The sequence below is a fragment of the Callionymus lyra genome, chromosome 17 (assembly GCF_982586985.1).
Source record: "Callionymus lyra chromosome 17, fCalLyr1.hap1.1, whole genome shotgun sequence".
Classification (NCBI taxonomy): Eukaryota; Metazoa; Chordata; class Actinopteri; order Syngnathiformes; family Callionymidae; genus Callionymus; species Callionymus lyra.
Genome location: NC_141834.1, coordinates 13,780,419 through 13,806,873, shown reverse-complemented (window position 1 = coordinate 13,806,873; position 26,455 = coordinate 13,780,419). Strand labels below are relative to the sequence as shown.

Here is a 26,455-nt window from a genome sequence, read left to right as displayed (position 1 = left end):
AATCAAGTTTAAAAGTCATTTATCGATTTTTAAAGTGTAGTTTGGATTTAGACGTCTAAATTCAAACCTCATATCAACCTCAACGATTGCATTCTTTAAATAGTATTGACCCAAAACAATAACTAAGTTGCTCAACTGGTGTCCAAATATTGGACTTAAATAAACTGTAGAATGTCTAAAAGACATCTATATAAAGATGTCTTTTAGACATCTAAGCTTAGACATCTTTTAGAGGACGTCTTCTGAGAGAATTCAAAGAGACACACGGGTGTGCTCTGCTTTTGGCGCCCCCCACTGTTAGAACAGTGTAATTGCAAGCTGTTGAAGTATATCAGTGCCAATATCGGAATCAGAAACTTTTATAGCCTGTGTTGTGAACAATAATAACGTTTATTAGGCTCAAACAAGACAACTAATAGACGTCTAGTAGACATAAAAGAGGTCTTAAATAAGTCTAAGCTTAGAAGTCTTAAAGATGTTGGTCAGTGTTTGCTTCTCACGAAGTTGTGTCACATAACAGTTTGAAAGAAACAACAACCACGCAGCTGCCATCACTTGTTCATGAAGCTCCACCTCATTTCCTTGGAAACTCCTGCTCCACCTGTACCTCATAATCCTGATGAGATCTTCAACTCATTTGAACCATCTGCTGTTTTTTTTTTACTAGTCGCCTCCAATCTGCCCTTCTTTTGAGCCTGGACGAAAAGGGACAACAAAAAAATGCAAAAGTATATAAAATATCAAAGATTGATTAGATATGTTTACATTTAAATTCATAAAATGAATTACACACCATATCTTCACTCGAACTTATGATTGGAATCTCCATGTATTTTACACAATCATTAAAAATGTTATTCAGTATTTTCTGCAGATTAAAGAAGACCATGACTCACCAGAACACACGCCTCCGTCAGTGGATCCAATGTCTCGACAGTCAAAGTGAAAAGTCTAAACGTTTTTATTTCTTTATTGGCTGCCCTTGACGTTGCTAGTTTAGTCTTAGTCATGTGACTAGTTAACGCAAAAGAACAAATCATAGCGTCTGTAGATCCTAGCTTCCTGATTGGACAAATTGCATCATGTGACCTGAACCAATATTATCATTTCTGATGTTTGTGCTGAAAGTTCATCGTTGTTGAAACCTTGATCTATGACGCGGTTCAACATATTTACAGGATTAAATATTTAATCAATTTATCACAGGATTTTATTAGGTCCGTTCTTTGGGGGGCGTTTTACCTTCTTAGCTCGACCCGAGAGCTCTAAAAGAAAGTTCTAAAGAATCCACCATTTTTTTTAGAACCGTTACCTGGAATTTTAACAAAGATTGACAGAAACATTTTTGTATTTCTTATTTTTTTTATTTGAGCTGAAACAAAATGATGGGAAATTGATTTATATCTGAGAAAGTCTAAAAAAAAAAAACTGAAAGAAAAAAAATGTATCCCTGATTGTGGGGTGTCCCCCCCATGTCCCTTCACCATAGAGCCAAACAAAACATTCACTTCACAGCTGCTGTGACGTCACTCTCCCAGTCATGCACACAAAAACAACCATCGATCCGAGGATTGAATCTTTGACGAAAAAGTTCTTGGAAAAAGTCCCTCGTCGACCTCATTTACATCATTAAATGCTGAATCCTGAGAATATTTGCATCACACAAACGCACACACACGTTAATCTAAGGCATCTTCATTTCAATAAATATACTTAAATATATCTCTGAACGTATATATGCAGGAGTGTTGGGACTCTTTGTGATCTCAGTGGCGACATATCTTCGTCACGATGTCGAGAATGTACAGAGGGAGTTGAAAAGCCGTTTGAAGACAGAGAGACAAAAAAAAAAGGCCTCTCAGATGTCATAGTGCAACAAAAAATTTAGAGAAAAATATAAATGACACAGAGGGAAAAGCTCATAGTGCACATACATGCCGGGACCTGCTACGGCACGATCTGGCCGAGAAAAGTAAAAATAATAGGACAAAAAAAAAGAAGCTGCTGTCACATTGATTACCGATTTCATCTCGAGCCACTGCAGAGCCGCGTGTTCGACTGGAAATAACAAAACGAATCATTGGCCCCTTCAGACGTAGCATCGCGGCTAACAATAAACAATCATGTTGTTGCTACATTTTAAGATTTCTTTTTTTTCTTTTTCTGCTTCTCCTCTTTCTATTGGGAAGGAATGTTTCTGGAAGGACATGTGCAAAGACTGCATTTCGAGAATGCAATTTAGAACTTTGGTTATTTTTGAAGACACAAAACTTTAGCACGATCGAGCCTCTTTGGATTGGAAGAGCACACGGGGGCCCAACCACTTTTTTGTTGTTCCAAACAGCAGAAAAGCCACAATAAATAACAATAAATAAATAAATACAATAAACGGGGCTTCTCTTATCTCGCGCCTTGCTAAGAGGTTCCTCTTAGAATGTGCTGAAAACTGGAATGTTTGTTCCAAAAACAAATGCTTTTTTCAGGGGATTCAACACATGGGGGTGATGCTTATATTCAAACCCCAACTTTGGCTGAAACTGACTTCCAACCATCTCAAGCTCAAGACTTTTCATTCAGATCGTCGACAAGAGAGCGTCGTTGCCTTCAGTGCTAAATGATTGTAATTCCGGTGACGACCACCAGAGGACAGCAGGAGCATCAAGAAGTCTCGCGGCTCTGGATCGTAAGTTGCATAGTGAGAAGCACCCAGAAACCACAACAAAAAAACATTCATGTCCTGCATAGAACGACAATAAAAACACAAAAAATCACAAGATCTTTAAAAGACAAAAAACAGCTGACAATATTTAGAAGATTCCTAAACCCGTTTTTTTGGTTATTATTTCAGACCCTTGAAAGAGCTATGAATATATGAGCAGCACACAATATTGAGTCCAGCCACCTGAGAATTTTTTTTACCGTGGATCATCTACCACACTGAAGCACAGACGCCTGTCATTTCTCGTCCTCTTCAGCCTTATTGGCTGCACTTTCCTCCTCCGTCCACCTGTGGTGCTGCAGATGAAGACCGCCTCGGTTTTCTCGCTCCCTTCCGGCCGACAGATCCAGGCCTCGTACGAAGAGCTCGGGGTAGTTGACCAGCCTGTGGGCGCCGAGATGGGCGAGCAGGCTGAGAGATCGTTCCCTCTCCGTGTCTCCGTGAAAGATCATCGAGTGGACGGCGTCGGAACCGCCGCCGTCCAGCAGGGCCTGCGGGCGGAACATGGACGAGCGGGCCGATATGGACGAGGACTCCGGGGGGCTCGACCGCTGGTCGACGCCTCCCTCGTCCCCGGACTCGGGTTCGTTTTTGGGCTGACGCGTTCCCATCTCCAGGCAGCTGTGGCCCTTGCGGTGGCGCTGCAGGTGGTCCTCGCGGGCGAACGCCTTGTGGCACAGCTGGCACTCGTAGGGCCGGGCGCCGCTGTGGAGGGACAAATGGTTCTTGAGGTCGTACGAGTGCAGGAAGCGGGCGGTGCAGTGCGGGCAGGGGTAGGGACGCTCGCCCGTATGCTTTCTCATGTGGATCTTCAGCTTATCATTCCTGTCAAGAGAGGATCTTTGTCAGTATCAGGATTTTAACTCACAAAGTCATGTCGAACATTTAGTCTTGAAGGCAACAGAATACATTATGGTACGAGCAGAGGTGACAAGGTTTTGCATCTTATCTATCTATCGTTCTGGTGGTTGGTTGACAAAAGGTCAAGATCTCCGAAGTCAAATGTGTCAAACCCCGGCCTCCACGCAATTTATGCATGACTGGCCAAAGATCAAAGAAGATCTTTCTGTTGTGACCTAAAAAGATGCCGGTGATTAAAGTGGTAGAAAATACTTCCTACTTGCTTTCACAGTAATGTGTTCCTTTTTAGAGTAATATTATTAATAATTGTAAGTCCATGTGGCCTCTCAGTTGTCTTCGTCTTGACCTTCTTCCAAAAAGATATACTGCTCGTCTGTAACGTTCCTCTTGCATTGATGCTTCGACCAGAACAATTGTTCCGGAAAAAATGAAACAAGTCTTTATTTTACACTTGTTTTTAGCAGAAGATCCCAGACTATAATACAAGATGGACATAACAGTCGAGCAGTGTTTTTTTTGGACGAAGATGAAGACAAAGACAACCGAGCGTCAGTCGGTACATTAAAATGAACAAACATTTTTGTCTATAACTCTAAAAAGGAACCGATTACTCTCAAAATAATCCCAACTCTTAGTCGACATGAGAGTAGAAAATGAGTGAAGTTAGAATTTAGATCTTCTTTAAGCGTCGCTAAGAAACAGAGTTAATCAACGTCAAAAGAGACGTCCAATAACAGTTTAATGGAGATTGATAGGAATTTAAGGGGGAAAATATACTGTTAAAGACAGTTTTTTAAGTTGAAATTTGACCTGCCCGTGACCAAAAGTACTAAAACATTTTGACACCCCTGTCTTAAGTGAATTCAGCCAATGTTTTGAGTTTCTTTTAGTGCCAAGAAACAGACAAAAGTAAAATGCTAAACCGTTAAACCAGAAAAGACCTGGCTAATCCTGGTGCTAGCCTATGGCAGGATTTCCATTGAGGTTTTCCATCCATCCTTAAGGTATTAAATTGTATTCATAGATTCATTTGTGTTTTTTTAATGGTGAGATCAACCATGTGCGTTTTAGTTGTGCATGCAGTGTCTTATCAGGTGTGCACATCAAAGGGTTCTTTACCGGGTAAAGCGGACCCCACAGGCCGTGCACTGGAAGGGTTTCTCTCCGGTGTGGGTCCTCATGTGTCGAGGTAGCTTCCCGGCCCCGTGGATGATCTTCTGGCAGACGGGACACTGCTGAGGTGTTTGAGATTTCCTCTTCCTCCCCACCGAAGGTGCAGCATCCTCTCGCTCAGACACAGCGGTTGATACCGGGATGTTCCCCATGATCATCTCGTCGGCGCCGAACCCCTCCAGCTCGTCCTCGGAGATCTTCCCGTGAGACATGGACGCCGGGGGAGGCTGGGCGATGCGAGGGCGGTCGTTCAGCCAGTGCTGCAACCCACCGTTGACGGCGGCGCCCCTGCCCGGCTCTCTGATGAGCTGAGGGTCTCCGTTCTGCCGGGGTTTGGCGCAGAGATCCTCTTGTTCCGGGCTGGGGGGTTGGGTGGAGGTCAGGGAGTGAACGCTGCCGGAGGACGGCGACATGTACGAGAAAGGCGACGCCGACGACAGATTCAAAGCCGAGGAGTTGATGTTGTGCGAGCCCACTTTCCTCAACCTCTTCCTGTCGGTTTTTCTTCTAGAAGCTTTCCCCCCTCCGTTTTGGCTCGCCCTCCAATCGGGAGTCGTCACGTGTTCGTGTCTCCGCTGCTCCAGGGTCTCGGCCTCGGCCTCGGCCGTCTCCCCCAGGATGTCCCGGCACGCATCCGCCACGCACTGGATGCCCAGAAGCTGGGCTCCTCTGAGGACGTCCCTCATTCCAGAGCTGGGAATGGTGAGGGTTGCAGTGTAAGCGAATTCCAAGAGGGCGTCCAGGGCGTCCGGGGCGACACAGTCCAGCTGACACACGCTGAATCCTCCTCCGCCCTCGTCTCCGGCCTCCTCCCCGAACAGCCTCCGGAAGTAGAGGCTGACGGCGGCCATGACCGAGCGGTGAGTCGGGTATCGTGCTCCGTGGGAGGTCAGCGTGAGGTCGCAGAGGAGACCCGTCCTTCTCTGGTCGTTGAGGTGACACAGCAGCTCATTGCTGTGCTCTGGGAAGGGGATCCCGATCAGACCGTCCTCGCCGGGAGACATCGCCACCTTTAGAACAGACAAAATGATAGTGAGTGGACTCCAGTCTAAATGTATAAAACATTATCACAAATGTGGCCCCGGATTGTTCATTAGTCGACATTTTCTAATCTATTAATTAAAAAAAAATGTCCCCAAATGATACAGGGGGTTAAAGACATACATGACGGACAGGAAATATTTCAAAAATTAAATAAAATACTGAACCTCCCCACATTAAACAAAATGTGACTTGTTTAAAATCACAGCTGTCAATCACTTGTGACATAACAACGTAGAGGTAGCATTTAAAAAACAGTCTCGAAGCGACCAATGAGCCGTCACTATATCAAAGGCATCATGGGAGTTGATGGTTTTTGTTGGCACCATATGTAAGGTGGGTGCGGTAATAAGTGCATGACACGAAGTTCTTTAGTTGAGTTGAAGTGGATCTGCTGTTCAAACTACTTGACTGTTTGCAACAGTGTGAACAATGAGAATGAGATTTATATCGACTTCATCTTAAAACAGTATATTCAACTAGAACATTTGCATTTCCTGGTCTAGAAAGGCGCTATATAAATAGAGATTATTATTATTATTTACAGAAGAAAATGCAGTGTGAATGTTGAACCTGCTGAACCTGTAAACTGAAATGCTTGAAAGTATTGAATTTGTATTCAAAGTAAAAATGTGTAGAAACAGTTGAAATGATGGAATAAAGAACAAAGACTGATGTGAAAACGTTGAAATAAACGAAAGAAAAAAGGAAAAGGTTGGGAGAAGAAGAAAAAAACAGTAGTAGAATTAGTAGCAGAAGTATAAGTCGAATTAGTAGTAAAAGTATAAGTAGATTAGTAGTATAAGTAGAATTAGTAGAAGCAGTTGTAGAAGTAGAATAAATAGTAGTGGTGGGAGTAGAATAAGTAGCAAAAGTATAAGTAGAATTAGTGGTATAAGTACAAATAGTAGAAGCAGTAGTAGAATTAGTAGTAAAAGTATTAAAACTAGTAGTATAAGTGCTTGAAGAATTATTACTAGAAGTATAAGTAGAATTAGTAGTATAAGTACAAGTAGTAGAAGCAGCAGTAGAATTAGTTGTATAATTAGCAGTATAAGTATTAAAACTAGTAGTAGAAGTGGTTGAAGTATTAGTAGTAGAAGTATAAGTAGTATTAGTAGTAAAAGTAGAAGTAGAATTAGTAGTAGAATTATTAAAACTAGTAGTAGAAGTGGTTGAAGAATTAGTAGTAGAAGTATAAGTAGAATTACGGTAGTAGTAAAAGTACAAGTAGAATTAGTAGTATAATCATTAAAATTAGTAGTAGAAGTGGTAGAAGTGGTAGAAGGATTAGTAGTAGAAGTAGAAGTAAGTAAGTATTTGTTATTTGTAAAGCATATTTCTAGACCAGGAACACAAAGCGCTTTCGACAATCCAAAGCAATACACAGTTAAAAATACATAAAAATTAAAAAACTCAAAAAGGCCAAGACAACATAGATAATTAGTAGTAAAAGTACAAGTAAAATTAGTAGTAACAAAAATGCAGTACCGAGTGCTAAACAAACATGCATGAAAAGCGGAACCAGGGAAGTTGAACTGCGGTGATGCTGCGAGGTAAAACCCCTGCTTCATAAATAATGCAAAGGAACTTAACTAGTATATTTAAGTCTCCCGTTTTGTCCCGTAAATATGATCATTTCCAGTTTATTGAAAGGAGTTCTGTCATTTCCTAAAATAAGCCATGATTCCACAAAGGAGCTCTTCACGTGAGGAGCAGTTTAATTCAGGCTTAGTAGACTCTTTGCTCCCACTCATCCTCTGCCAATCCCAAAGTATTTTCACCCCAGATTACTAACTGATGAGGTGATGGAGGTGGAAGCATGGCAGGGACAAAGAGCTGCAGGAGGGTTGAATATAGAACAGTGCGGCATAATCATTACAGCGGGGGATCGATGGCGATGATACGGAAAGGACACAGGATTATGCAATGTTGGTGCCGTAACTGCAGGGCAGTAGGTTAATTCTCTTGATAGCATTAGCTGGTTTGGATCAAAATACCTTTTGGAAGATTGTCAGCGAGTGACATAAAGACAAAGTCAGGAGAGGAAGTGAGGGGGAGGTGAGGGACAGAGAGAAGAACGGTACTAATGGTTGAATAACTGAGAAAACACATGACATTTTGTAAACAATCGAGTACAAAACAATCTTTTTTTGTGTGGGATTTCAGTAAAATGTATTAAGAATCTTAAAGCTACCTTTAATATACACACTTCTCAGAGTCAGTATTGCTAATGAAAAAGTAAAGTTGTCAGAGTATAGTAATACAACTGTCATTAAATTAGATAGAAATGCCTGGAATATCTCCAAATAAAAATCTATCTATAGTAACAGGTTTTTCCAACACATAAACCTTTTGCTTTCCACGAAGAAAGAGCTGAGCTAAAGGAAAGCGCTATAAGATTAAGGAGTCCAAACAAGTACCTATACTCTTAACTTTGGTCACTTTGGATTAGAGATTATGGTCAAATCAATTTATTTTTCAGGGTGAACTATATATTTTTTAAATATAGTGTTTCTAGTTCAGTATCTCCCAGAACTGACCCAGGAAGTACGTAAGATTATATTTATTTCCACAGAAGTCTGAGTAGATAGTCATGTCCAAGATATCTTAAATAAACAACTTCTAAACAAAAAGTAAAACCTTCCTAATTGAAGCTTAAATCAATATTATCTGTCATGGTAACTTCAAGGAAAAGAACGTGTTTCCATTATGACCGAAATTCTCTTTGTGTTCCACCCTTAAAAAAAAACTTTGACGCACTTCCTGCTTATCAAAACTTAACTTAATACTCAACGGCTAGGTTTCCCCACATTTTTTGCGGGGTTTATTCGTCATTTACCAGAAATTCAAAGGTTCCTTATTTTTGGCTTTCGCGAGTAAGGACCTGGTCCACCTGGTAATAAGACCCAGCAGCTCCTTGTTAAGCTCTCTAAGCTCGCACCTCGCCCTGTCCACAATATACCTGCAAACACTACTCTCACACACTCTCACACCTGAGCAGACCAGATTTTCCACAAACAACTCCGGCTCCCCCCCCCCGCCCTGCCAGTCATCTCCCTCCCATAGCAACTGAAAGCCCCCTAGCCATCCAATGACAGCGTTCATGAGGTGCCCAGAGGGCCCGGCGATGGTACAGTCACCAGACTAACCTGCTCCACGACACACACACCTTACGAAAACACACACATGTGCACAGTTTGCATGTTGATCCCACCCTCCGCCCACCATTGTTGGATTTAACCTGTTCGGTGGCGACGTCAGTGCCAGGACATTTTTTTCGAGAAGGCAAACTCCACCCGAAGCGAAATAACCTTCAGTAAAATCAACAATTATCCACGTCCTTAGAGAAACTCTCGCCCTTTCACCCCCACGCAAAACATTTCTTCCAACTTATTATTCACCCTCCAGTTGAGACGTACCTTCCCTGCGCTCATGGGCACAGGCCGCCGGAGAAAAGCATGTTTCATCGCCTCTCTGGATTCGAAAAAAGAATCTTCTCACGGTGAAAGTTTCTTTGGCATCTGCACCAGCCACCGGCTTTCCTGTTGTATCTGAAGAGGGCGCAGATCGCTACTCCTCCCTTCATACCACCCACACACCCACTCTTTCTGCTCAAACTTAAAGACCCGTTTTCCAAATGATTTCCAATCGTCACAGTATGAACCTCTCTGAGGTCAACATGCACACCAGGGGTGACCCGGGGTCACGGCACCATGCGAATGATAAATAACCTTAGGGGTTTTGACCAACTGGTTGAGCTGGAAAGGATGCAAGATTGAATATTTTCAGCAACCAAACAAAAAAATGGATTAAATGAATCGTAATTGACCTGTCACTCAAAGTGAAGCAACACTGAGGTGTCACAAGGACACACGTAGCCATGGCTACGTCCTTTTACACGCAACAAACTGCGTCACAACATGAATTCTGACGCATTTTCTATGAAAAATTCAGCTTTTGAATTATTTTATTGTCGATTCGGAACCTCATGGATCGGACCATATATAGTAGGTAGTATGATAACACCAACTGGATTTGACATTCATTAAATCACTGGATGTCTTTACAGAAAAGCATCTGGGAATGTTATAAAAAACACCCCGATGTCATTATTGTAGCCCCCAAAACTCACACATTAACCAAACTAACTACCAATATCACCAATATATATCATATTCGATCAATGAATGTTTGAACCCTGTTTGTATTTATTTAGTAAGTTACTTAAGGGATGTATAGAATTAAGTCCATATATTTGAAAATATCATCATTAAAATGATATATTTTTGGTTTCATACGAGAGGCTGTCAATTATACTGATAAACTACCAGAGATTCTTTGCCAACTATTGTCGTGCCAACTTCAGGATACATTTCAAAATGTTAATTGCTATTATGTCCACGATGCGTTTCCACCGAGCGCTATGGATAAACATTAGTGTAGTTTAACTCGGCATGTTAGTAATTTGTCGCTTGTGTTAATCGAGGGCGATGTGGTTTGGGGCAAATGTAGATTTTCAAGGGGAGGAAGTCGAGATCTACGAGTTGCTGACTCTCACAGAAAATGGCATCGTTTCCTTTGAATTATTCTTACAATTGACTTAAGAAAGCAAGTGTTCAGTGGAATCACGTGTTGATAAAAACACACAGACTTACAAAGTGAAACCCTTGTTTGAACCGAGTAATTGTTTACAGCGAATACAATTCAAGAAAGAAGATTTAAGTTTTTTTTTTCCTTTAAAAATGACGTTTCAGAGGAAATGGAAACAAAACTCCTCCACCAGCGTCCACACATCCAGAGTAAAAGACACATGCAAGGCCGCCAGGAAAACCAGAGCTGCCGGATCAACCAAAGCTACACATAAAGATTTATTGTTCACTTCTCAAAGGTTATAGTGTTCATCATTTATATTGTGAAAATCGTCCAAATGTGTGAGTGAAGTCGCTGCCCGAGACCCAAAATGTTGTTTTTATGTCTCCTTCTTTCCACAAAGTTTTCCTAGTCCACCTCAATTATATCAAGCCGAACAGCTAAAGGGGAAACTATGACTTTTTTTTTTACTTTCACAGAAAACTGTGGCTGTGAGGGAGAGGGTGAAACGCTTCGACGAAACCTGATGTCATTTGTTTTCCGAGTAAAAAGTTGAGTACACCAGCGAAGAAAAAAAAAAGTCTTTAATAGTAGTACAATTGATTTTTGATCCGTCAAAGAGTTTAAATGGTTTATGATGTATTTCCATATGTGAGGGGAAGGTTCATACTACATATAGGAATGAATGGAAAAAGGGCAGAATTAAATATGAGCAACTTAAAGTGACTTTTTGGACCCATTTTTGAATCTGGATGACATTTAATCTACATTTTACTTTTTAAATAATAGAACATGAAAAAAAAGTTTTATAAATGAAAATAAAATGAAAATGTATTTTAATTTTCGTGTTTGGTTATTCTATTGTGGAAAAGAATATAAGATTACATAATAATTTGTGTCACGTACATGTGGTGGTATGTTAAAAATCAGGTTTGCCATTTATTTTATCTCAAAAGAATTTCAACTTCTGACAGCTATAAGTAGTGGGAGAGGTTTTTTTTTGCAAGAAGCTTTTTTTTTTTTTTGTTAGTAGGGTGACATGTTCGGTGCGAAAAATGCAATAAATGTAAATTCCTTCTGGACAGAACTTCTTAAATACTGTTCTTGAGTTTTTAAATACACAACTAACAGGCAGTTTCAAAACGAAATACTCAACTGTTAAAACAAAAATTAAAAATTAAAAAATGCATGCACATCATTTTATTTTATTCAACGTCTCCCACTACAATCACTGCAGCTATGTATGCACAATTACGCACAAACTGTTGCCCCTACACACCAAACATACCTACATTTAAAAAATAAAAGAAGCTATTTTGTTTTCTATTCTGGACTCCGGGGTGGACGTGGAACTCAGGAAGCAATAAAAAAAAAAATGAAGACGGCAAACACTCAATGTGCACGCAAACAATTTTGCACATATTGACACACACACATACGGACACATCCACGCCTTCTCCGAATACAACTTCACTGAGAAGTTACTCCACCTTCTCCAACCACATCCACGCAGTCGTCAACCAGGAAGTGTTTAAGTTAGTGAATTACTTCAACTATTACTGTTGTGTGTGTGTGTGTATTTTCTTCTCCATCAGGCTTTGTGTGTCCTTAATCCAACCAGGGCATTATATGAGTGAATGTGTGTGTTTGAACGCATGCGCACAGTAGGTTTGAGTTCCAGGAGCTCACTGCATTATTCATTTGGCAGGCAGAGCAAAGGCCCCCTAACCCCCCACTCGACACACACAACAGTTAAGGGAGACTTTTACATGTTACAAGTTATTTTTATTAAACTACTTTTTTTCTTCGGCTAAAACAAATGGTTGACACCGACCTTCCGTTTCTGTGACGACAAAACTACTAACCAAAATTTCAACAATTAAATATGACATAAATAAAAACAATTGTCTATATTGTTTCTTTTATTACAATAAATGCTCTATGAGTAGAGTTTATAAAAAGCCTCTGATAGTTTTAAAAATGGTCTCATAAAGTAAACTAAAGTAATACATAGTATCACTAGCATAGACGCTAATTATGCTAGTAAACAAGCGGCATTTAAAAAAAAGGACCTGATGCTTTAAGGTTTTGGACACTATCTTACATTTTTTTTAACACTTACAAGACTCAAAAAATGAAAATAACATCACTAACTTGTAAAATTAAACCAATAAATTGACTGGAAACAAAGTCAAATTAATAATACATCAAAATAAGAAAATACTAATGAGTCTCAAACATGTATTTTCCACATCTACAAAATAAATTGAGATGAAATTAAAGGAGTGAAATTGACAAAATTGCATTTAGATGCAGAACAACCAAAGCAGCCTTAAATAAACGAATAGCATTCAGTGTCATAAATCATCAATTTAACGCACACAAACTCAAATAGAATGATACTACATCGTGCACTTTGTATTTTATTTGTAAGGACTGTTATTCCTATTAATATTTTGGGTATAGTGTCTCTCAAATTTAATTTTTATTCTTGTGGTGTGTTATGGATTATGCTAGGCTAGGCTAGGATCTAGGGCTCAATCTGGCGGTGGTGTCAGGACTGCAGACTTTTGTACTTATTTTTAAGTACTTTCAAAGGTTGAGGTGCTCCATCTTTGGATAAGGTTTTTGACCAAAACACGGAAATTAGTCCTAAATAATGTCGACATGAGGCAGAACTTTAGCCAACAATTACACGGCCCAGACTTTACATCAAGACAGTTAAACCAGCCTTTCAATTATTGTATCAAACTTGTCAATGCAAGTGTAGAAAAGCATTCACCACGTGTTGAGCAGAGGATGTGCGGGAGCTGGAAAAGTGGTCGGAAAGAGGAAAAAGGTGCGGAGATTTAGATGAGCTAAGGAAACCAGGGGGTGGAAAATGTGTTTTTTAAAATTTTGAGATGGAGCAGAAGTGAGGTAACGTTAACTGAAAGTGGGCGTCGAGATAAAGCCGAGAGAGAGGCGCAGACAGGAAAATCTAGTCCGGCCCTAAACAATCAGTGTTAGAGAGGAGACATGAAACTAGAGGAGCGAGGTTACGTTACAGGAGGGGAGGAACGGGGGAGACAGAAAGAGAGAGAGACGCTCAGACATGTCGGAGAGGAAGGCACCGCCGCTAGAGGAACTAGCATCTGCAGGTGTTAGCGGCCTCCGCTATCATTAGCATCACCAAAAGGCAGTTCCTGCCAAAGATGGGGACGTTTGAAGAGACGCTGTGCTGACGTGTGGTTTCACAACTTACTCTCCCACTCCCTGGATGCCTTTTCTGGTCAACATCCCCCCCCCACCGCCCACGCACATGGCGCTGTGAGAAATGATGTGAAACTTGTTTTATGTTTAAAAGAAGTCTCATAAAGGACTCAAATGTTGGCATACAATATTGAAGTGAAACCATTCTTAACCGATTTACGAAAGCAAAATATTAAGAATTAAAAACCTTATTCGGATTTTAATCTATGGAATTAACCATTTGTAAGTCTTTCCTTCTGATGTGAACCATCGAGAGATTGTCCCCTTATGGTTTTCTTTGCTTTTTCCCAATCGGAATCACAAGTTAAAAAACAATTACATTGTTATAGATTCCTTCAAGTGATCCATCTACATGAACAAATGGTCTGTGTCCGCCTGATCCTAACGTCGTACAGACTGCTGACTAGATCTGGTCAAGGGAAGGGGTGCACAAGGGGACAAAGACCCCCATTCAAATTCAAGTATGTCACATTTTCATTAAAGGGGAACTAATGTGAAAACTCTCCTGACTCACTCACATGCTTCAAATATTGAAGTCTTCCTCTCCAAGAACTTCCTCATCATTGCCAAGTTTTAAAATTATTACTTTATAAAGTCTTTAATCTCAGCGAATGAGGGGTTAGGAGAATCCATTATGACGTAACGACGGCTTCACGCCTCCAGCCAGCTCTAATCACCCCCCAGCTTTGTTTATACAATGAGTCGCTTGGAGGTGGAGACTTATGGGTTTCATGACAAACCTCAAGGTTCAACCAATCACAGCAGAGTGGGTGTGGTTATGGTAAACAAGTTAACATCCAGAAAAACAAAGTGTTTTTTTTTTTTAATGTTCTACTGTAAATATTTCAATGAAATGAGAGTTTTGTACAAACAGACACATACTGATGAGTACAATAGAGGTCAAGGATCACTTTGAGATTCACTTAAATCAACAGTTGCAGTTTAAATTCAAACTATATTCATTCAATACTCAGTGAGGAAGATTTCCAGAGTTTTAGCTAGCGTTGAAAATACAAATATGTCTAATTTCGGTACCATTCTCCTTCACTCTCGTCAGAGTTTTTTGGTTATCTGGTTTTCAAATGTATTTTATACATCATCCTTTGTCATATTTATGTTCGTCATTTCTATTTCAGGAGTTTTTCCCCCTTTTTTTCCAGACCTTTACTAAAGCAAACCTACGTTCCTGACTTACCCAAGCAATACACCGTTTATTATTATCTTAAATATAATTTAATTCAACTGTGCACTCTGTTCTAATCCTACACAAGCATGTTGCCAAATCGCAGGACAATGTGTGCGTCTGTTTCACACCGAACTCTTATTACAGGGGGAGATATTGCAAAAGCCTCGACCAGTGAGTGTCGCAAACTTAACTGATCCTGATCAATTTCCTTTTTCCTGTGCTCAGTGAAACGGCCCACCACGCGAGCAGATGGAGAGATAGTCGACAAAGAACTGAAAGCTACACAAAGCAAACAATATTTCCGAAACATTTTCTACAACAACAAGCGACATTTACATTGAATTTTGAGCCGGTTGCTTCACTAAAACAGCGTGCATGCACACGTTATAAGCAATGAGTCACTGGTGCCTCAACCCTAACCAGATTACCAGGGCAAGACCATCGCAGCGTCTCTGTTCTAAAACACATCGTCCACATGACACAGCTTTTTCATGGCTAATCATTTCTCCAGGAATTTAAAGTTTTAGATCAATTCATACTCAAAAAAATATTGTCATTATTCATGACGTAGTAACTTCATCAGGGCCTGATCCATCAACCAAGTCTAGTATTGTTCTACAAAAAAAGGGTATTTGGACATAATCACCTGAATCTTGCTCACTTTTCAAGTAGGTATGTCGTTTATATTTGTAAAGCACTTTTCTAGACCAGGGTCACAAAGCGCTTAAACAATCAAAACATTACCCAATAAAATATATGCTTAAAAGGTCAGAGACAAACACAGGAGTCTCAGAGAATCAAGGAAATCCATCTGATCTCATTCTTAATTTCCTCAGTTGGGTTTTTGTTAAGCCATAAATTGTGGCCAACTAGCAGAGAAAAACTGTTAGATCTGCTTTTAACGATGAAAAAAATATGATTAATTCAGTCATTTATAAGCGATAATATGAACAATCATTTGAAAGATAAGTATCTAAACTTTTAGCTTTAATTGTCAGTTATTTGTCCAGCTATGTTCAGACGTTCATTCTTACTATCCTCGCTTGGTTTCTTTCAACACTGAAGTGAACTCCTTTTTTATCTGTTCACAGGAAAAGCACCTTTTGATAAGTTTCGGCCCAGACGGCCATGGCTGGTGGTCGAGCGTGAGAGAGGGCTATCAGGAACTGGGGAGTGAAAAGAGGAAATGGCAGATACACAACTTCCTCTATTGACACAGATCGAGTGGGGTCGACACTCGAGTATGGCAGGGTTGTGTTATGGAATCCACCGATGTAATGTAAATATAATCACTGATGGTTTTGTAGGAAGTTAAATGATAAAATAAACTTCCTTGAGCTCCCTTTTGTAGAACCTGTCCTCTCTTGATCTGAGAATAAAAGAACCTTGAATTCAGGGGAACTCGATTCTCACCTGTCCTAATTAAAGCACTTCCTGGAATAGAGTTGTGTACGTGCGCTCCGAACACAGTGTGTGTTTCATGTCCGCCTGACGGACCACTCGGGCTACTTCCCCCTTATTTAGAAGAAGACACATGGTAGTCACCAGTCATACCCCTGACCACAATCAGATGACGCGCGTCACGCTTTCTCGCCCACCAGACGCACTTCCACGTTCAGAGGGGCCATAAAAAAATAAACTTTTGTACATTGAGACGACACACCTCGAACCTCATCCACACACACACACAGAATATCTTCCAACTGCTGAAGAAGACACACGTAGGCTATGGTTTGATCGCTTTCTAGGTGATTAAAAGTTGAATTAATTATGCCACGTCACGTGAGATATTGTCACTACATCCACCTTCTGTCGCTAATCTCACATATCCACGAATAACAAGACAAATGTTTTTTATTTAAACTTATAATACATTTAGAAAATTCTAATGATTCATTACAGAGAAACTATTCAGTAGCTTTTTTTAACCGCGACTTACTACACTACTACACGCCGACACTGAGCACCGGCTTAAACAGCTTCCTAATCTCTTAAAAGGAATTAATCCCTGATGTTTATCGCCTCCTGAAAAATAAATAAACACAACAGAACCCAGAAGCTCCACTCCAAGGTATTTCTCCAAGCCAGGCGACGGCAGCCGACGAACCACAGAGGAGTTAACTTCCAGTTTGCCTATAAAATATTTATCCACCTGACCACTTTATTCAGCTCGTCGTCTCCCCCCCTCTCTCCTCCCCCACCGTCCTCCCGCGCCCACCAGGAAGTTGCAGGTGAAAGCGAGATAACGACGGCCAGTAAAGATAAAGATCTAATGTGGGGGATTAACCTCTGAACTGGATTTAAAGAACAACACATTATTCATTTTGAAATCGACCATCTACCATTAGTCCTGCTCAGATGAACTGTCATATTGTTAGCTTCACTTTACTACGAATGAACCGGTGGCATCGGATTTACTAGCTTTCCATTTTAGTTATCAATCTCAAGGGTCGGGTTTTGTCCAAGTACAAAAAAATGTAAAGTCCAGGGCTCAAAACACGAAGACGCGCAACAATAATAGTAGACTTTAAACATTGACTCACGCTTTACGGAAAACATCCTGTTATAAAACATCGTAGGTTGTGATATGAACCTGCTCTCGTGGATCTCATACGGTTACTTTATGGGTTTGTCAGTTTGTGTAGGATACTTTCATAAATATTCAGAACCTAGTTTTACAAGAGAGGTAATAAAAATTACCTTAATTTAAGACTAATAATCTTTAACTGAACACAAATTCTCCAAAACTCACAAGAAATAACTGAAAAAAGGATGCAAAACAAATAAATGTAATTAATACATTTATGTTAATGATTTCAAACATTAAAAAACAAATAAGAAACTGACAAGTATCTGTAGCTAAAAATAGCCCAAAGCAAATTCTTCGGGGAAAGTTGTGCGCACAGTTTTGGTCCAACAACATTTATTTAACTACTTATGTCTTTTAACTGTTGGTTAGCAAAGGAAGAGGCTATTTATTAGCAGAAATGTCAACAAGCTTTACAGAGAAATGGATAATTTAATAATAACAATTGGAAATAAAACAATTTTAACATTGTCGTGTAAATAGTTCCTGCAAATCTTTTGAAAATCTAATTTAATTGATTACCTTCTGTCCATAAACTCAGAAGAGGACGAGTCCCTTGTCGTGTCGTTCTCTCTTCCTCGGGTTATTTGCCTGAAGATCAGGAGTCTCACTGTAAAAACAAACAAACAAACAGTTCAATATTGACATTATTTAATCCTTAGGTGAATGCTTAAAGCTGACTAGTACATATCAACTATAGCAGAATCTCCAAAATGTAAACCCCCACAAAAAAAAAGCCAAATAATGCTTATATATTTATGAAAACGTTTAATTACTTCCCCTTTTTCCAAACACCAGCAGCTAACACTGATAATCCACGTTAGCCTGTTAGCTACCATTAGGCTAAAGGGGGATAAACAAACATATTTTACTTTGTATTGATTTATGTAAAGGTAAAATATTTTGCTGAGCTGGATGAATAGAACCAAGATGAGTTAAAAATAATAATCAAACCACAGTTAGCAACTGACTTAGCAATGCTTTGATTCTAGCTAGCAAGTCAGTTTGGTGATTTTCTCGTGATAAATATTATTTTTGACAAATACCTTGATAGATATTTAGATATTTAAGTTAATTTGAATGTTTGCTTGACGGAGTAAAACGATCTAGAAATAACCATTACTTACTTACTTACTTATTTTTGGGGTATCTGGGAGGAGTTATATGTAGCTAGCTAATAGCTAATAGCTATAATAGCTAATAGCTATAATAGCTAATAGCTACAATTGCTGACTGTGTATCTTTTCTATTCTTTTTGTTGTTGAACCACATGACAGTAAATTATCCTCATTTAATCCCATAATGATCAAATTAACATTTCATAAAGAATAATGTGAGTCATTGAGGCTGTAACGTGGGCAGCGTTTGTGAAAAACAGAAACGATAGAAATAGAAGCCGATAGAAACTAAACGCTTCCTTTTTTTTTTTAAGCCTCTTTGGTAGAACACAGTCGCGCACAGATGCGTTCGAATAAAATTCTGTTACCGCGATAAAATGTTGCAGTTGTAGTGATTTATGATACGAGAAGCAGGTCCAGATCAGCACGGAGGTCGGATCAGGACAACGAAGCACAGATGTCCAATTATATTGGTGATTTGGAACAGAGCTAGCTTTTTACACTTCACAAAAACCGCCATGGCTCCTCCATGTGTGGCGAATGGACGACGCATGAGCTAGCATGTGACCGCCTCCATCACATGACGCTGGCGTTTCTCCTCTTTGTTTAAAAAACTTTTACGTGCCGATATTTTCCCACTCGCACGTAAGTTTTAAAACGGCCGTCACTAGACACAGTCGGGGATTTTGGCTTCTAGCGTCTCCTGGACTGTTGACATGTTGACAACAAACTACAGATTCCTTCTTCGTGTCCTCAAGGCTTGATTGAATAAAGATGAGTAAAGACAAGAAAGAAGTTTTACACTGATGTATAGCTACAACTATACATGTACTGCTGGGACATGAAGTGGTCATATATGTATGTGAATATATTTATGTATGTATATATGCCCTTTTATTTTCCATAACATATTATACCTCCCTTAAAAATAGATTAAAATAGACAAAAGATAAATAAACATTTTACTTTGTATTGATTATTATATTAATATGTAATGATAGCTCATGATAAATATACTATTTGATTAATACATAAAGAGATATTTCAAACTAAATACAAACTTTTCTACTCTTTTCTACTTGATCAAATATTTATATCGCCCTTAAAAACAGCCAACAATTGTGAAGATCTTGGAAATAGGAAATCTATGGAAAAAATATTAAATAAACAAAAGTATTTTACTTTGTATTTATATTTTATTTTAGCGTAAATTGTTGTTAGATAGCTGGATAAATAGATCCAATGTGAATTAAATCAATATTTAAACGACAGTTAGCAACTAACTTAGCAATATTTGTATGATGGCTAGCAAGTAAGTAAAGTTGCATCTTTATACTGCAGTTAACAATAGCCAACAATTCTGATGTTCTTTGAAATAGGAAAACGATGGGGAAAATATTAAATAAACAAAAATATTTTACTTTGTATTTATATATTTTAGCGTAAATTGTTGTTACCTAGGTAGATTAATAGATCCAATGTGAATTAAATCAATATTTAAACGACAGTTAGCGACTAACTTAGCAATATTTGTGTGATAGCTAGCAAGTAAGTAAAGTTGCATCTTTATACTGTAGTTAACAATAGCCAACAATTCTGAAGTTCTTTGAAATGAATAAAATATTAAATTAACAAAAATGTTTTACTTTGTATTATTTATGTTATTGAAATGTTGTTAGCTAGCTGGATAAATATATCCAATGTGAATTAAATCAATATTTGAACGACAGTTAGCGACTAAATTAGCAATCTTTGTATGATAGCTAGCAAGTTAGTAAAGTTGCATCTTTATACTGCAGTTAACAATAGCCAACAATTCTGAAGTTATTTGAAATGGCAAAATACTAAATAAAAAAAAATGTTTTACTTTGTCTTTATATATTTTAGCATAAATTGTTGTTAGCTAGGTGGATAAATAGATCCAATGTGAATTAAATTAATATTTAAATGACAGTTAGCGACTAACTTAGCAATATTAGTACGAAGTTAGTAAAGTTGCATCTTTATACTGCAGTTAACAATAGCCAACAATTGCTCAGAGTTATTAGAAACAAGAAAACGATTAGACATTATAAACAAACACGTAGCATAGAGTCAATTACAATAAAATAAGGTATATTGTTCAAGGAGGTGTCAAAGCTGGTGATCAAAAGTATTCTTTGGATGTGGGAACATTAAAAATACTCAAGAACAAATTAAATCCGAGAAAACAATCAGAAATAATGAGAGGGAATAAACAGCTTTAAAATAAATAAATGAAAACAAGTAGGTTGTCAGAGAACAGCACTGATGCTAACACAAGGTAGGTGGTAATGATGTGTATTTACAAGATAAAAGTCAACCCAACAAGTGGCTTCACAGAGACAGGCTGGAAGACTTTGTGTTTGACCTTTTCTTTTTTGTAAGAACCTGGTTTATTTAGGAAGTACACGCCAGGTCGGACACTAGTGTTGACACATGTACACACACACTAATCTAGTACCCCGAGCTGCTTTTTGGCTAGAAGACGAACGTAACATAGCCAAGAGATACATTCGGCAAAAAACATTCCGACATTTTTTTTACTATCTTTCGATCTGACGATGTATGACGAATTAGCGAAGCACTGGGAGAGCGCATACCGCTGCCAAGGGCCTCAACTGACTTAATAAAAGTGTTTAATTAAATGAATGGTTGCCATGGTTACCACCTCTGCAATTGTGGGGGGTTTTGCTAGCTCTATACGAAGCTAGCCGTGTCAGAAGTAAATGACAAAACCTTCAAAACCTTTGTCAAACCAGATGGAACTGTTCCTTGTTCCCCTTAAACACTAGCTTTCCAGATGTAAATGTCAATGTTCTGTAGTTGGCGACTTATTTTTTTGGCTTTTTTGGGGAACCGGGCTCCTAATCTAAAATATTTTGAATCCATAATTAGTTAAATAGTTGTTAAAAAATGTTTTTGATCACACGTTACTATAAAAGTTCATTAAGTTGTCATCAATCTGAGGTTTAAAGTCAATTTATTTTCTGGAACTCCTGTTGTGTTATCAGTTTTATCTTGATCTTTAAAGTATATACTTTATTGAATATTGTTTTGATTGTTTAAGCGCTTTGTGACCCTGGTCTGGAAAAGCACTATACAAATAAAAATGACTTACTTACTTACTTATTTATATATTTTTTTTAAAAAGGGTTTTCTGAATAACCATAATAAAATATCTGACTCCAGCTCACCTTTACCTGCCTGCATGCGTGTTTGGCTTGGTGGATTTTTTTTAACCAACTTTAAAAGACCGCCCGATTCGGGGAAACCGAACCCAAGCCGGTCGAGCCTGTCGGGCCGGTCCGTCGGGGAGTCAGCGACTCATCCGACCTCAACCAACGGATCAAAGCCCACTGTCATGACAGGTAGGGTAGAGACTCTAAGGAACCACCCGGGTGAGGATTAAAAATGAAAACACAACCTGGGTGTGCCTCATGATGATGATGATGATGATAATGATGATGATGATGATGAAGGGATGTTTCTCCAAAAAGATGATTCTCTCTCCGGTGTCCCTGGCATGCAGGTGGAGTGCGTGAGAGCAGGTCAGGGTTTGGATATCAGCCAGTGTACTTGGCTATAATTAGCCTCAGGATCCACAGATGTACTCGTCGACCCTGAGGCTTCTCTCACCTGCGACTATATCTATTATTTAAAAAAAAAACAAAGACTAGCCTTGTTGTGAGCGCGTGTCACTCACGCGCGAGGGGAGTTTAAAAGTCAAGAAAAAAAAAACCTCCAGTGACGTGGACTCGAGTCCTCGCGTGACCCCCGAGCACTGACAGGAGGATGAGGAGGAGGAGGAGGAGGAAGAGGAGGAGGAGAACCAGGCGCACAGAAAGTGCCACCTGGATCAAGTCCGACCGCGCGCGCGAGCTCTACACGTACATGCGGGGGGTGCGAGTTTTACCTGAGCGCCGGTGTGTCACCTGTCCTCCCACCTGACCCGACACTTCCTGGATGGGCCGCGTCCCACTTCTGGCGTCTTCGGTTCACTTGGAGAAACGTTCTCTCGGTTGTTTCCGAGTCCCCCCCACGCAGAGGCGGTTCCGACCCAGTCTCAGCAGCAAAGACCTCCGGCTTCTCTCTGGGCAGCTTCTGACCCCCCTGCCGTCTCAGCTGGCCCACTCCACTTCCCAGCTCCTCCTTTCTGAGAACCAGGAAGCGGCTTGCCCTACTTACACCCAGCCGCGGATTGGCTCCGACAGCCTGGAGAGGAGACCGCCGGGGTGGGCAGGGCACGAGGGGGAGGAGGGGAGGGAGGGTCCGGCGTGACAGTGGGGGGGGGAGGAGGAGGGAGGAGGGAGGAGAGGGAGGTCTGAGGACCACCTGAGGACCACCTGCATCCAGGTCCTCTGACGCGGCACCTGTTCTCGCTCCAGAGGCTCCTGTTATTGATATCAACCAGTTGCACTTCCTGTTGTCAATACACGTCAGAATTGAGTTTTTACTTTAGTTAGTTTCCAGTTCTAACTTTTTAAAATTCAATATTATTCTATGAACTTGTTTTTATTTATGCCGTGAAACGTAATTTCTACTTTTATTTCATTTATTACTAAATATTGGACATTTTCTTGTCAATAAAATTCCCCGAATTTTATAAAAGAAATCACATGCTAGCTTAGCTAGCACCGTTGTTAGCTAGCTAAGCTAGCATGAATTCTTTCACTTTTACTTTAAAATGAAAAGCCAGTTTATTTATTGTTGTTGGAGTATTTGTTGAATTGTGGAACAGGCATACCTTTTTATTTTTTTTATTTCAATTTAATTTATTCAAACATTTATCTTATTAATACATTATAGTGAGAGTATCTGGATGTTCTGTTCTATGTTAGTCTTTGTATCCTTTGTCTTTGTTGTTTTTCTTTGACCTATGTTCTTTGTCTTTATCTTTAGACTTAGATTGTGTCATCTTGTTCTTTGTTTTTATGTTCTTCTTCTTATTTGTATTGTTTATGAAAAATTGCTGGCTATTGGAAAAAAACAATTTATTAATAAAGTTTTACCTTACCTTACCTTACCTTATAATTCATTTAGAAGGTTTTTTGGTTGACCCAAATGTCACATTAGTAGTATCCTAAGAATTTAAAAGAAAAGAAAATTGCAACGTTTTTGCATATAACGTATTTAATACAATCCATGAAAAGTGTATCAATTCCATTTCGGATTTTCTTAAATCATAAATAATCGAATGCAGACGTTTGTTACAAAATATTGAACATTTTATTGTCAAATATACTCAATTATACAAAATAAATAACATGGTTGTTATTCAATTCAGTATTTTATTCACATTTAAACTTTGCCGGTTTGTTATGTGTTATAGGGTGAAATTGTGGAACAAGCAAACGTTTTTTTTTTTAATATTTGTATTTTTTAAATATGATTTTGTTTCGACTTTACATTGTGATTTATTAATATTATTATTATTATTATTATTATAAATACTTTTTTGCAATGACACATCATTTATGCCATTCACATAACTTTAATCAGAAGTTCACAGAAATACAGGAATAAATATTAATTCCCAAGTTCAATAAATCAGACAACGAGAAGAACACGTTGAATAGTTGAAAAATGACTCACATAATAAATTGTTTCATATTCAAATTTGAACCCTGTTGTATTCATCATATGTTTAAACAGTATATAACAAGTCTTCAGAACACATAGAACTCTCATGTTATCTACATCTAAAGGTGTTTTTTCTCTAATCTCGCTCCGCAACCAGTACGAGAAAAGTTCAATTTCTGGTTTACAGACTGAGTGGATTTTAATCTGGTCTCAGGAGATTTTCTCAACAATTGAGGTTTTGTTCAGTTCCACCGCTGGTCCAGAATGAAAGGAGAAAACCCCTCAAAAGAAGTATAACTCACAGAAAATGACATTGAACATAAACACAATAATAGCAAGAAACCTCAGATGGAGTCGGCGTCAGGAGGTGGTGAGTCGAGTCTTGGAAGACAAGTTTGTGGTTTGTAATTCTTCTGCTGTGGGAATGTTGAAACTCTCACAGGCAGATGGAGCGCATCTGTTCCTAGATCTGGATGTTCTCTCGATCAATCTTTCTTAAATCTCTCCAGTCTACAAAGTTTTTTCTATTTCCCTCGTAGTCAATCAGACATGTTATTGACTCAAGGTCCACAGGCCACTGTGTGCCCTGGATACATTCTTATAAGACATTAATGTTCAGATTAATGACTGGTATCAAAAATAAACCCCTCACTCAAGAACACTTTATAACTTCATTTAAGCACCTGGTCAACCCTAAAATATAAAAACGAATTATTGTTGTTTGAACTGCAATTAATGCTTACCACTTATTTCAACAAACAAAACCAAAAAACATTTTTATTAAATCTTCTTTTTGGTTCAGAAAATATCTTATTAATTTTTTTTTTTTAATGAATAAATATTCGCATGTTTTTTCTATTTAACCATTTTAACCTTACTGTGATCCTAAGAATCCCATTGACATGTCTGTTTTGGTAGCATGTACCTTTTTAGCATCTAATTATTAGCAAGACAAGATAAATTTCAGGTCTTAAAGCTGCTTAAGAAGCTACTTAACATATGGAAAATGTACAGAAACAAAAGCTGTCTTCTGACTGTTTGATGCGGGGATTTTTACTCAAATCAAAAAGAAGAAACATCAGCGTTTTAAAAAGCAAAACGTTGGTTAATGTGGTTGAAAGTATGGAACACACTCTATTAAAGCTTACTTTCGTCTCGGTGTAGCTCGAGGTGTGTGCACGGGTGGGCTTTGAAGTCAGGAAGTCTATATTTAATGTTGTGGCGGGCTCTGACAGCCCACCTCTCACCACCCCTTAACCTAAAATCTCAGAACTATCTGTGGCCGTGCTACCAGTTGAGATTTGGAAAATACAAATTTTAGTTGTGTGTTTATAAAGAGGGGTGACTATACGTTACTTTAACTTTTAGTTTAACTTTAAATGTTTATGGTAACACCAATATTTTTGCTTTGATTCCCGCCATTTAAATGCAGTTATTTAAACATTTATACTGACACCTAGTGGTTACATTAAAACTACAATCATGGATTTAAACCCCATGGCTCTCTATTACTATGTTCAATTGTGTCAGCATCTATCAAGATATTTTGACCATGGTAAAATATTTATTAAAAATGAAAGGAACATTTCTGGTAAACTCTTAAAAGGATATAAGCAACATGCAGTCATAAAATAATGGCTTAAATATGTTTAAGATATTACCTTACATAAATTCGGAGTCAAAATGTTGTTCTGTATCAGAATCAGATTCTGAATCAGAATTTTATAGTTATATTTAGTTTGGTAGTTCTACTACGATTGCAACACACAACAAAAAACATATAATGAAATAACATTATTAAATACGTGTAATTAAAATTTACAAAAAAAAAGAATGAGAAATGAAAGTAATAATATGTGACTTAAATTGGACTGCACGTAAGTTGAGAGACTTGTTTTCTGGGGGGAGGCTATGGTGAAATGACGGTTATACACAGGGGCCTAGAGGGGCCAATGTTTCTTACAAAAATAAACCCATGAGCCAAATTAAAAACAAAAGCTGCCACGATTTAATGCGTACATAATAAAATCATTTAAATGTAAATATTTGTATTTTATTAATACGTCAAGATGATTTATTGTCGATTTTAATGTGTAATTGATCTGCTTTGGTGGTTGTAATTCATCTACTCGCCGATAGATGCCAGTGTTGTACTGCTCTAATTGTTAGCAGACTGTTTGTGTCAGACGAGGCTATTTTTGGATCTCAGCTCAGGTACTTGATCGGTATCAGACTATGCTGTGACATAAAATCGTTGAAAGTATTTCACACAACGTCACGCTTATAAATCCGTAAAGAGAAGTTCAAAATTCGGTTCAACATCT

At 38.7% G+C, this 26,455-nt stretch overlaps 2 protein-coding genes across 4 annotated transcripts in view; one reads left to right on the top strand and one right to left on the bottom strand.

The window, feature by feature from the left end:
- Positions 1-1,354: 1,354 nt before the first annotated feature.
- On the bottom strand, positions 1,355-22,800 carry zbtb7b (zinc finger and BTB domain containing 7B). Of its 3 annotated transcripts, none has more exons than XM_087812488.1 (4): positions 22,465-22,800; positions 17,935-18,022; positions 4,700-5,763; positions 1,355-3,544 (listed from the first exon to the last, which is right to left on the bottom strand). In XM_087812488.1, exons 3-4 carry the CDS (start codon positions 5,755-5,757, stop codon positions 2,956-2,958), a joined length of 1,647 nt encoding a protein of 548 aa, XP_087668614.1. In that variant the 5' UTR covers positions 5,758-5,763; positions 17,935-18,022; positions 22,465-22,800; the 3' UTR covers positions 1,355-2,955. The 3 variants fall into 3 exon arrangements, with proteins under 3 accessions (XP_087668614.1, XP_087668615.1, XP_087668613.1); XM_087812489.1 differs by lacking the exon at positions 22,465-22,800 and adding an exon at positions 21,976-22,423; XM_087812487.1 differs by lacking the exons at positions 17,935-18,022; positions 22,465-22,800 and adding an exon at positions 9,217-9,329.
- The window catches only part of itga10 (integrin, alpha 10), a 370,978-nt gene continuing 355,845 nt past the window's right edge, over positions 11,323-26,455 (top strand). The window contains exon 1 of the mRNA XM_087812486.1: positions 11,323-11,416. The gene's annotated coding sequence lies outside the window, so the exon portion shown is untranslated. The remainder of the gene's footprint in view (positions 11,417-26,455) is intronic.